The sequence below is a fragment of the Acartia tonsa genome, chromosome 13, assembly GCF_053477335.1.
Source record: "Acartia tonsa isolate MP-2025a chromosome 13, ASM5347733v1, whole genome shotgun sequence".
In the NCBI taxonomy this organism is placed as follows: domain Eukaryota; kingdom Metazoa; phylum Arthropoda; class Copepoda; order Calanoida; family Acartiidae; genus Acartia; species Acartia tonsa.
Window position 1 is genome coordinate 39964279 of NC_137272.1, and position 12941 is coordinate 39977219.

The 12941-nt window shown below is 32.2% G+C and overlaps 1 protein-coding gene across 1 annotated transcript; it reads right to left on the reverse strand.

The window, feature by feature from the left end:
• Positions 1–332: 332 nt before the first annotated feature.
• Sou (required for meiotic nuclear division 5 protein souji) lies at positions 333–12907 on the reverse strand. Its single transcript, XM_080146462.1, has 15 exons — positions 12786–12907; positions 11606–11707; positions 9343–9457; positions 8860–8950; positions 7655–7729; positions 7378–7440; positions 6879–6929; positions 6569–6633; positions 6205–6254; positions 6014–6100; positions 5565–5648; positions 4502–4575; positions 3843–3977; positions 3032–3084; positions 333–456 (listed from the first exon to the last, which is right to left on the reverse strand). Exons 1-15 carry the CDS (start codon positions 12892–12894, stop codon positions 357–359), a joined length of 1254 nt encoding a protein of 417 aa, XP_080002588.1. The 5' UTR covers positions 12895–12907; the 3' UTR covers positions 333–356.
• Between the last annotated feature and the right edge of the window lie 34 nt (positions 12908–12941).

The following is a 12941-nucleotide window of genomic DNA, read 5'->3' on the forward strand; positions in this document are numbered from 1 at the left end:
ATAAAATTAATCATACAATATTTCAATTAATTTTACAAATATTACTCCTACAATCATTAAAAAAAGAGGAGGGGGAAGGACAATTTCAACTTTCTAGGTCCAAAGACAAAATTTATTATTCTTTTCAAATTAAGTTATAATTATATCTAAAATTAGTATTAGCATAGGTGAAAAACTAAACGATTTTTAAATTGTGATTTTTAATTTTACATAATATTGAAAGACAAATAATATAAAAAAATTCTACAATATTTAATTTTCCTATCAGTAGAAAAATTCATAAAAAATACTACACAATTAATATATATTACTTAATTATAAGTAAAGATACAAATTTAAAAAAAAAGGTTAGATTATTAGAATACTATTTTCTTAGCCTCCGCAGGGTTCTGTTCCACAGGGCAGTACGGACACTTGAGCTTGCTGTGGCTGCTTGATAACTTGGACAATGCGTCCCTGAAAAGATAAGAAATTATTTCCCCTTGAAAATTAGTTTGTAGTAGTAAGATTTTTGAGATCAGAGGTGGATTCTTTAAAAAAATTTGCCCTACTAACTTTTGTAGATTTTTTTTGTGATTTTGATGGATTTTTCACGAAAACAATTTTGCCCCACTAAGCGATTAGTGGGGCAAATTTTTTTAAAGAATCTACCTCTGGTACAGTGCACAGTAAAATGTTCCTGGGATCGATAATAACAAAAAATCTATAAACTTTAAAGGCTGATCTTAAATGTTATGCCCGCACATTGTTACAATCAGCCATAACGCCTATAAATAAACTAAAGTGGAATTATGTATGGAATAATTTAACCTATAATCAATTATGTTAATTAAAACACAAAAAGATTTCATTTTCAAAAGGAAAGATCATTATATTTCATCCCTATAGTTCAGTAAGGACAGGGCAACGAATCAAATAAATTAGATACCAATAAGAAATTTCGGAAATAGTCCCTTTCGTGGCAACGCCCCTTAAGGGGCGATTCTTCGTATTTTCAAAATGGCTTCTGATCGGTTTCTTAGGTTAGAGCCCCCCGCTAGGGCTGGAAATAGGAGAAAAGCTACTGTGAAAATTCGACGAAACGCCCCTTAAGGTGCGTTGCCACGAAAAGGACTATACCAGAATTTTCAATTGGATAATATTTCGAATCAACTAATACTGGGACATGAAAAATTTGAGGTTTAATAAGGGAGGGAGGGGGCATTGAACTGTGAATTATTATTGTACCCAAATTTTTATAGTTTACAAACTATGAAAACTTGATTGGGTATTACAAACTACAAGTGTCAAAACATTTTCACTATTAATCTTTATTTCAGAAGGGGTAATTTTGTTATTTCTTATTTGTCCCCTCTTTCCTCCTGCTAGTTTTTTGAAAGTTCACGCATAAAATGAGAGTCAGACAATTCTTCATGTACTACAATGTGTTTTTGTCAGCTAACTGTGTGACAAAATAATGAAAGAAGGGACAGAAAACAATATAAAAGATATTATTATAAAATGTAATAGGATATGATTAACTAAGTTAATTTCCTTACAATAAAAGATTGATTAATAAATGTTGTAACGTTTTCATAAGTGTTTTCAATTTTTAAATAAATATTTTTCTTTGTTTAACTATTCTTCTAACTTTAAACAAGGATGATAACATCCATAATAGCGAAGCACTGAAACTGTAGGACAAACGGACATTAACACTTGTATAGTGTCAGAACTGAATGATATAAATGTATAAGAGTCGAAGCAATATTGTAAGTAAATTTGTTGATACAGGATAATGTTTATGGACATACTTACATTTTTAGGACTTGATTATAGAGTTGCTTCGCCTATAATATTGTACTTTGTTGTCCCAGGAATCAATATACAAAAAATCAGATCAATCGGATAATTAGAGTAAAATAATCAACATGTTTAAAAATGGACGTACGGACATTCTGGTAATGAGTTGCTACGCTTTCTAGATCGTACCTAACTACTACAGGAATCACCTAAAATTGATAGGACAATTCTAACATGCCTAAATTAACGAAAAATCTATCCGTCTCGGACGGACGTACGGACCGACCCTAATTATAGAAAAGCTCAACAGCCATAAGAACGCTTCTGCCGTGCCTTATTGGAATGAAATTAATCTTAATCAATCAATCCTAATTTATGTAAGCGCTAGATCGATATGGCTCTCCTGTGTAGTGAAGCCTCATATTGTTCCTTGGAAAGTTTTTTGGGAGTGAATGTTCATACAACCTCCTACACATTTTTTATTTTCCTTTTAAAACAAATTAATAGTGTAAGATCGATTCCCCCCCCCCTTGCCGTCGCCTTGCTTTGACAGATACTTAAAAATTAGATTTAATTAACATTTTAAACTACCTATTGAAAGATCAATTTCGAAAGTATTATTATTTCATAAATGACATAGATAAAGGTATTATATTATCGTTTAATTGATTCGGAAAATTAGACAAAATAGTTTTTAAATTAAAGTTATATGTTCATTTATTGCGATTTTATAATTGAACAGGGGAATAATTAAACTTGAATAATAGGATTTCTTACAACATGGGACATTTTTAACTTTTGCTTTGTATGTAGTTTCTAACTTTATTGATTAATTTATTAATTTTAACGCACAAATAATCTTAAAATAATAATGTACTTATGAATAGAGACACGGTGTATTCAGGGGAAAAAACTTGTATTAATTAAACTTTTAGAAGCATTATTTGCCATATTACTTTTTAAACTTGCATACCTACAATCTTGGTTATCCAATAAGAGTAATCCTTATAATAATTTACAGATATAAGAGAAATGAAACTTAACATAGAACTTAATAATATAGGTAGCTTCTGTCAATAGTAGCTTAAAATTTATGGAAGTAAAGTGTAAAATAGAGCACAAAGTAATTTTCTACGCAATGTGGGATTTAGTATATCGAAACTGAGATAACAATTAATTTATCAACCATTTCGAATTCCTTTAAATAAGCTTTATATATGCTGTGCTACTTGAAAAAACTTCCACTTACTTTGAAATAACGTGGCCACAGATCAATCTCATGGGAGGATTTCCATCTGAAACCTAAAGCAAAAATATTTTAGTAACTTTTTAGCATATTCGTGCACAGTAGGTAATTAATCAGGGGGATGTGAAGCCTTCTTAAGGTAGGCAAGAGGGCGGGGAAAAGGGGGGGGGATTTCTTTCTAGGAACTTGTTTTAATGGGTGTTACTGTTGACATTCCCTATGTTATAATATTAATTTGTATTTTATTTTCTTAGGTAGTCTAGTAGTTTACCATGTGCTAATTAAAAGATATAATGAATGCTAGTAAGTAGAAAATGAACAATAAGGTATTAAATATCTTATAATGAATGACTACTACATTGTTTAATAAAATAATAAAAATTATTTATATTGAGAAAAGCTGTATAGACTGTATTATATTTAACAATTTTTATTTTGGAAGCAACTTACAAAAAAAATTCATAGACCAGCATTTATTGCATATTTTTTTTTATATATTTATATTTGTATTTTATTACAAAGTAATTACACCTTTAGTCTAAAGAAAAATTTAGATCATGGATTTCGTCGTATTTTCACAGTAACTTATGATAGTTTGTTTTAGGCAAATGTTAATGATTGCCCAGGTGTTAGGAAATTGGCCACGCAGGGTTAGAGCCCCCTGCAGGGTTAGAGCCCCCTGCAGGGGCTAGAAATAGGAGAAATGCTACAGTGAAAATACAATGAAACCCGATACTTCGTTTTCTTTCCATGATCCGATATTTTATATCCAATCACCCCTTTATGATAAAAAAAAAACATAAGAGATCCATACCTGTTGTCTAAGGATGGGGCAGGCAAATACTGAGTGAAACCTCATTTGGTTGGGTAGGTCTATTTCAATAGGCAGTTCATCCCTACCGTTCCATACATCAACCAGGGTGGTCATCAGCTTGTCAGAGGTACCCTCCTATAAATTATTGTGGATCAATAATCATACATGCATTAGTTGGGTTTTCCCAACCCTTGTGAAACCCAACTTTTGTCCTCTTTATGATTGAAGGGCAACCCTATAAAAAGGAGGAGAGGGGCAACCTAGCGCAACTAAAGAGCTGAAAAGTACTGCATGTATGTGGATCATACAGGGATCTTAAGGGATAGGACAATCAATGATAAATTGAACAAATAAACATTTGTGAAAATCGAAATCTTCCCTTGATTGAAATTTAAAATTACTGGTGGAAAAGATTCGACACTGTTAGTTTGTACAACCAAATCAAGATTTAATATTGTATCTTAAGTAACAAAGCTTTTAGGCAATTCATTGAATTGAGAACTTTAAGAACCTGTATAAATTACATTATAATGCCACCTTTCCACCTTAGATTCAGGAAAAAATTTATCCTTACTTTATTCAGCTAATTTTAAAACAATTTTACCTTTTTAGCAAGTTAAAATATATTTTTAAAATATTTCTAGTTATTAAACGTTTACCTTTCTATCAGTCATGACATGTTTAAAATTAAGAAGAGCAGGGAGGGTGAGACAACCTGCTTCAACAGCAACACCTAAATTAAGTTACTGGTTAGCCTGTGAAAAAAATAAATTCAGGAAAAATTTAGATGCATATCATTGGTTTTAAAATTGAGTTTTTTAGTTAAGTGGCTAAGTATCGTAAATTCCTATACCCAGGGACAAGGGAATGATATTCTGACAAACAACTATAAAGGAGAATTTCACCACAACCCCCTTCCCCTTCTTCTTTCCCACCCCTCTTCAATTACATGACAAAAACAAAATATACCACCAGATGCTTAATGAGGTTTCGTGATTTTTTGTAGAGTTGTTGGTTAGAATAGCTACCTACCCTTGCCTATACCTAGTTTTTATATGAATCTTTTATTATTTATCATTTGCACTTTTTTTTATATTTCTAGTTAAATGAAAGACACTGAAGCTTAACTGACAGACCGACGGACCAAGTAAATTATATACTGAATGGTCTTTGATAAGGAAAATCTTCACAAATATATCAGATGTCTATCTTAAATAGCAACATTAAAATTCACGGACAAAGTTGATTCTAGAGTAGATTCGCTACAAAAAAGAAGTTAATAAATGTAAGTTTACCTAGTGGAGATTCTACAGAAAGCCCCAGTAGAGCGCATGAGTCTCTAAAATGTAAGTTTACCTAGTGGAGATTCTACAGAAAGCCCCAGTAGAGCGCATGAGTCTCTAAAATGTAAGTTTACCTAGTGGAGATTCTACAGAAAGCCCCAGTAGAGCGCATGAGTCTCTAAAATGTAAGTTTACCTAGTGGAGATTCTACAGAAAGCCCCAGTAGAGCGCATGAGTCTCTAAAATGTAAGTTTACCTAGTGGAGATTCTACAGAAAGCCCCAGTAGAGCGCATGAGTCTCTAAAATGTAAGTTTACCTAGTGGAGATTCTACAGAAAGCCCCAGTAGAGCGCATGAGTCTCTAAAATGTAAGTTTACCTAGTGGAGATTCTACAGAAAGCCCCAGTAGAGCGCATGAGTCTCTAAAATGTAAGTTTACCTAGTGGAGATTCTACAGAAAGCCCCAGTAGGGCGCACGAGTCTCTCAAGAACATGTCCTCAATCTCAACCCAATGATTAGGATCTAAAAACAAAATAAAATTTTTAGATATTTTGTCAGGGTACATTCCAGTGTTCGTAGGAAATAGAACAATGGACGTTAAATTGATTTATATCCCCAATGATGATAAGCAAAATTATGTCCCCAAAATCGATATTAAAGTAAAAGTTAAAACATCTTCCTTAATATTTGGTTCCTTTGATTTGAATAAAATAGGACACCTGTCCTACGAAGCCGTATTATATAATTATTTTAGTGTTGGATAAGCTCTGTTAAGAAAATCAGGTCCAAATCCGATTCTAAATTTCAACAGCTGTTTCTCATTTCTATACCTACTTAAAAACAATAAATCTTAAGAACAAACTAAAAAAAATAATCTACATAGGTACCTAGTAAATGAGCATATGGAGAGGTGGCGAGTTCTGGTCCGGAATACATCAAGGCAGCCATTAGACTCTGTATCTCTTTTTCTTCACCTATAAATATTCAAGAAATGAAAGGAATAAAAAGTCATTAAAATAGCTAAAAACCACCCCTTGCATAGTATACCTAGGTAAACTAGGAATAATAAAATAAATACCTTGTACAAATCGAGGAAAGTTTTTCCTGGCGTACAGTATTGCCTTCATTCTAAAATAAAAATCTAATAAATATTGGAGTTTAAACAACATTGGTTTTGTAACCACGTAACTCTTTTAGTTCTAGAGCTGTAAGACGCTTGAACAATCTCCCAAATGAAATAAAATCCTCTACCAGCCTGGCTCAATTAAAAGATTGACAAACACTTGAAAGAAGCTTGATTTTTATGTTAGCACCCTCTTTATGGCCCTAAACAGGGCTCGTCGGAGTTTATATTTATATTATTACCTATACGTTATCTTATTCGTTGAATCAACACTTTGGATATTTTTTATAAAGATCCTGATTGAAAAAATAAGACTTACCTATCTCCTTCGGAAAGTAGTTTGATAAACTTAAGCTTGTGAAGTCTCAGTTCTAATGTGGATTTCTGGGAAATAAATTCATTTAAAACTTTGGGTACTTTTATTAATTGGTTACAAGCTTTCCATGCAATAATCTAAAATTTTAAAAAAGATGGATAGTTTTGTTTATTATCATTGGGGATGTATAATAATGTATCGTCCATTTTCTCATCCCTTAAAATCCCTGAAGTTTAGGTTATACGGGGCTCATTGATCCCCTAGGGTGAAGTGCATCGCAAACTTTAAATTATAAGTAAAATTGTATAGGTACCTGTTGTACTGTGGTTCGGCCCCGCTCCTCAAAACATAGCACATTCTTGCCCTAGAAATGATATACACACAATTTAAAATAAAATTATTTAAAAAGAATAGTAGGTATGTTTTTCATTATCAAAACTAGCACTAATCAATATCATTACAGAATCCTTTAAACTATGTGTTTATTTTTTCTGTCTCTTGTCCACTGTCCAGTGATCTTAAGGTATAATGTAGATACAGCCCCAATTATGATAAGACAAAATTGCTCATTCTGTAGATTTTAATTATTGGTTGACAAGTTAAGACAACACTAGTTTGAAACCAACTAATCACAATTCAATAAAGGTACCCCAAGCCTTTGGGCCAACGGTTTAAACTTAGGGTACCAGTGTAAATTAAAGTCCAATGTCACCTCCACCAAAGTCATCAATCCATTTAGACTTTTGTGAACCTTACCTACTCAAAATCAGCAGAGAAATCTTTCCCTAATTATTAACTTGCTTATTACTTACATTTAAATTGAGAGCTTCTCTGTTCTGTTCAGCCCAAGTGAGTGCTGGTTCCAAATCTCTGGCCTACAAAAAAAAAGTTGTAACAAAATCTTTTAGACTTCCTGCTGTTTAAGGGGGAAAACACGTGTTATTCATAAATTAAATATAGTAACTAATAACCCAAATTGAAAGGTAAGGATATACCACAAAAAAAAGGAAAACCAAATCAGCATAGCAGAATTCGAAATCTTTTATTAGCGAGAGACAACCATCCTGTTACTTTTATCCAAGGAATTACCTTCAAAGCCTGCAGAATGTTGTTAATCTGAATGAAAGGTTCTTTTTGTGATTTATACTCGTGGATTCCAGACTCCTAAAATAATCAACATTAATCTACAGCTGGTTGCATGTCTGGCTTTTTTATCTTTGTGTACTAGTGTATTATCAAGTTTATAGGTCAACAAGTTTCTGAAAAGTTTATTATTGGTCCTAGATTGGTTTTGAGTGTCTCAAAAAGTTGTTGTTCTTATAAAATATTTATATCCCCTTTATCTTTTTTTCAATAAATCTTAGTCAAAACAAGAGAATACTACAACAAGATCGAATTGTTCATTGTTGCGTTAATGCAATGAAATAGAATTTAATATAGAATGAGTAGCATTGTTCTTCTCTCTCTCCTAGAAAATACAAAAATGGGTTTAAAGTTATAACAATTTTAACATAAACAAATTGACTCTTTACTCTTATACCTATGGAATTATACAACTTTTTGATGTGGGAAGGAGTTAGTGAGTCAGTCAGTGAGGGAGCCGGATACTTATAGAAATGAATCAATTACTTCCAAACACCTAGGAGAGGAATCAAACACAAACAGGCATTTTACAATAAAACATCTTACTTGAGCTAGAGCTTCGCTGATATCTAGTTGTCCTTGTCTGTATAAATGTTGTATAAAAACTTACTTGAGCCAGAGCTTCGCTGATATCTAGTTGTCCTTGTCTGTATAAATGTTGTATAAAAACTTACTTGAGCCAGAGCTTCGCTGATATCTAGTTGTCCTAGTCTAAATAAATGTTATAGTATTAATACTTACTTAAGCTAGAGCTTCGCTGATATCTAGTTATACTTGTCTGTATAAATGTTGTAGTATTAACACTTACTTGAGCCAGAGCTTCGCTGATATCTAGTTATACTTGTCTGTATAAATGTTGTAGTATTAACACTTACTTGAGCCAGAGCTTCGCTGATATCTAGTTATACTTGTCTGTATAAATGTTGTAGTATTAACACTTACTTGAGCTAGAGCTTCGCTGATATCTAGTTGTCCTTGTCTGTATAAATGTTGTGGTATTAATACTTACTTGAGCCAGAGCTTCGCTGATATCTAGTTGTCCTTGTCTGTATAAAATATAAATGTTGTATAAAAACTTACTTGAGCCAAAGCTTCGCTGATATCTAGTTGTCCTTGTCTGTATAAAATATAAATGTTGTATAAAAACTTACTTGAGCCAAAGCTTCGCTGATATCTAGTTGTCCTTGTCTGTATAAATGTTGTAGGATAACCTCGTTTAACAAATGTTCTTTGCTTGGCCCACTAAAATATTTTTTTTTTTTAATACTTTTATGTCAAAAAAAATTGAAAATCCACAAACGCCCGACCAACGTTTTAGAGATCATTGTTTAGGAGGTCCCACAGACCATACAAATAACAAGAGACAAATAAATTTGAATTGGCGTAAGAGAATAAAACTATATGCCATTTTTTTCAAAAAGACATAAAAATTGCTGTTGTATTACAGATCTAATTGTAAATGCCAATAAAAACTATTTTCTATACCTATAGATTTTGCGCAAGTCAAAGTTCATCTCTAAAAAAGTGTTTTTTGAAAAATAGTGAAAAATGACATCCATTATATCAATGTTCAATTGCATAAAAAGTAATATATTCTTTCATCAAATAAAATATCTGTACATGCAAAACCTTACCTAAAGAACTCTTCTTTATATGTAGAATCAAAATCATGTCCAAAATTTCTGTCGATAGATTTGCCCACTTTGGAAACAGTTGAATGCAAGTCTCGGTGGTCAACCGCAAGCTTTCCTAGTAAAATAAAAAAATTATAAGATTGATTCCAGTTTTTTTGGCCCCGAAGAGCCGAGGCCCAGGAGCACAAAACTAAAATTAATTTTATTATTCGTGGAAAATTGTCTATAATACGATAGGATACAAACTAGAGGCGTTTAAACTGTATATCCAATAATCTTAATCTTGAGAAGGCGTAATTTTGTTTGTGATCATTGGGGATATGTATAAAATAGTCTATACTCTCGTTATTTGAATACCTTACTCTATCTCAAACACTTTATTTCTTAAAGTAAAATTAGGGGTAATAGGGGTAAAAAAAAACACTAACAAAACCATAGCCACTACTTACAATACATGATTTTTCGGGAATTGTTGGTTTCGTGACATCGTCTCTTAAGGGGCGTTTCGTCGTATTTTCACAGTATGTAGTTTTTGATAGGTTATTTTAGGTTAGGTAAATGTTTATGATTGTCCTGCAGGGTTACGCAATTGCCCCCGCAAGGGTTAGAGCCACCCGTATGGGCTAGAAATAGGAGAAAAGCTACTGTGAAAATACGACGGAACGCACCTTAAGATACGATGTCACGAAGTATAGAAAATGTACTACATGGTTTCACCTAAAGTTGTGCAAATTTTGAAACATTTTGATTAAAAATTCCATGATAAAATTCAAATAAAAATGTGTATAATAGCAAAGGTAGGGTAATTTAAATAAAGATAAACTTTTCTGTCGTAAAATTAAATTAATCAAGAAAAAAAATTACTTTTTACATAAAATAGGAAAATATTTCTACAAAAACAAGGATGACAACATCCATAAAAGTAAAGGACAAACGGACATTAATACTAGTATAGTGTCAGAACTGAATAATCAGAATATTAATGAATAAGAGACAAAGCAAAATTTTGAGTAAATTTGTTGAAAAACTTCTTGATACAGGATAATGTTTATGGACATACTTACATTTTTAAGTCTTGATTATAGACCTGCTTTTCTTATAATATTGTACTTTGTTGTCCCAGGCATCAGTATCCAAAAATCATAACAATCGGATAATTAGACCACATAAAAATTTGTTGTTAAAAAAGTAAAAAATCAACATGTTTAAAATGGACGTACGGACATTCTGGCAATGATTATAGAGTTGATACGCTTTCTAAATCGTACCTAAATACTACTACAGGAATCACCTTGCAAAGTTTGAAATCGATAGGATAATTGTTAAAAAACATGCCTAAATTAACGAAAAACGCTATCCGTCTCGGACGTACGGACAGACCCTAAATATAGAATATAAAATAGTTTTCCTAAGAATACATTTCCCTAGGTAAGTATACAAAACTCACATGTACACTAAAATATTAAAATTTTGTACTTTCAACACATTTTCATAAAGTTCCATATTTCCAGATAAATAACTTAATGAAAATTTCCTAAAATTCGCATTTTAATCTCAAATATTTATTTGCAATTTTAGTATTTAGAAACAAAATTGTATTATCTATAATACAAAGTAGAATGATGTCAGTCCGTCTATTCGTCTGTCTGTCTGTCCGTCCGTCCCTTAAGATCTCGGTAGCCACAGAACCAATCGGATTCTACTCTTCAGGGAACATACCTACTGGACCTGAGGTGGTTTTAGGCTATTTTCTTGGGGGGTGGGACACCCCCAACCATCACAAAACAGAAATTGTTTCTTTTTAAAACTAAAATTAGATAAAGGGGGTTGGTCCAAAGTACAAACCCAGTTCATTACCTTTTGGGGCAAAGGAAAGTAACTAAGAAAATTAAACTTTTTTATAACAGTATAAAAAATGAAAGAATTTTAAAAATATTAAAAATATTTCTATTAGTTTTTGGAGAGAAAAAATAAACTGAAATATTTTTGTTGAATTCACTTTTCATTTATAGAAAAGATATTTTCATGTATCATATTAAAAAAGTATTAGCACGTAATATGTAAATTAAATATGTATATTGTCTAGTTATATCACGAAATAAATATTAGGTAGCTAGGTAATAAAAGAACACTAAAATAAAGTAAAAAATTTATTTAACTTTTTAAGTCAATAACATGAGAGAACTAATTCCTAAAATTTAAGACCAGAAAAATTTACTATCCAATGTACCCTCCCTCCCTGTATAATCTGGACAAAACTTACCAATACATTCTGAAATTTTAAGGGTAAGAAGTTTAAGGTCAGTTTTGTGTACACTGTTCACTTCATTTTCTTCTCCCTCGCTAATCCGCTTCTTCAACTCAACTAAAACAAGGATGACAACATCCATAAAAGCGAAGCACTGAAACGTTAGGACAAACGGACACTAACACTTGTATAGTGTCAGAACTGAATAATCAGAATATAAATGTATAAATGTCGAAGCAAAATTGTAAGTAAAATTGTTTAAAAACTGCTTGATACAGAATAATGTTTATGGACATACTTACATTTTAAGGACTTGATTATAGAGTTGCTTCGCTTATAATATTATACTTTGTTGTCCTAGGAATCAGTATACCAAAAATCAGATCAATCGGATAATTAGATCACATAAAAATTTGTTGTTAAAAAAAAGTAAAAAATTAACTTGTTTAAAATGGACGTACGGACATTCTGGTAATGATTATAGAGTTGCTACGCTTTCTAAATCGTACCTAACTACTACAGGAATCACCATGCAAAGTTTGAAATCAATAGGACAATTCTAACATGCCTAAATTAGCGAAAAAAGCTATCCGTTACGGACGGAGGGAACTACCCAAATTATAGAAAAGCTTCGCTTTAAAAAAATGCATTTTATAGGTAACAATGGATGTCTTAAATTTAGGTTGCTATTATAGTCCTAAGATATTGGTCAATACGTTCCTCCGTGGTCAGGGAAGAGAATGGGGTAGAGGAAAGGGGCATTGGGAAATCGTTATATTGGCCAGCAGGGAGAAACAATAGATATTAAGTGTATGCGAGAATAAATCACAATATCCACGTATACTGTATCTGTTTTTATAACTGGGTTGAAGGGAGATGAAACATGATAAAATGGTGCTTTGACCCAAAATTCATTTCTAACTCGTCATGGGGTAATGGCGCAATGGGTAGGGTGTTGGCCTGGAAATCTAAGGGTTCCCGGTTCAAGCCCGCCACGTGCAAAATTAACTCTGGTGAATTGAGCCATACTGATGAGCCCTAAAAGGACGAAACACTGTGTCTATGGATATAAAGTCATGAAGTAGGGGAGAACTTAAAAAATCAAACCTGGTTTTGGCACCTGAGACGTACAGACCTATCAATGTAAGTAACCTATAGAGTAGTTTTGCTATTTTAAATGTTAAAAACTTTATACCTAACTGTTTCAACTGTTCCTCAACTTGTTTGTTAAAATTAGCAGAATAGGAATCAAACTTGGACTTTACTTTGTCCACCTCTCTCTCTACAGTGAGACAGGCATCCATCTTGTTTCTGAAACTTTTACAACATGGAATAGAATTTATGTGATAAA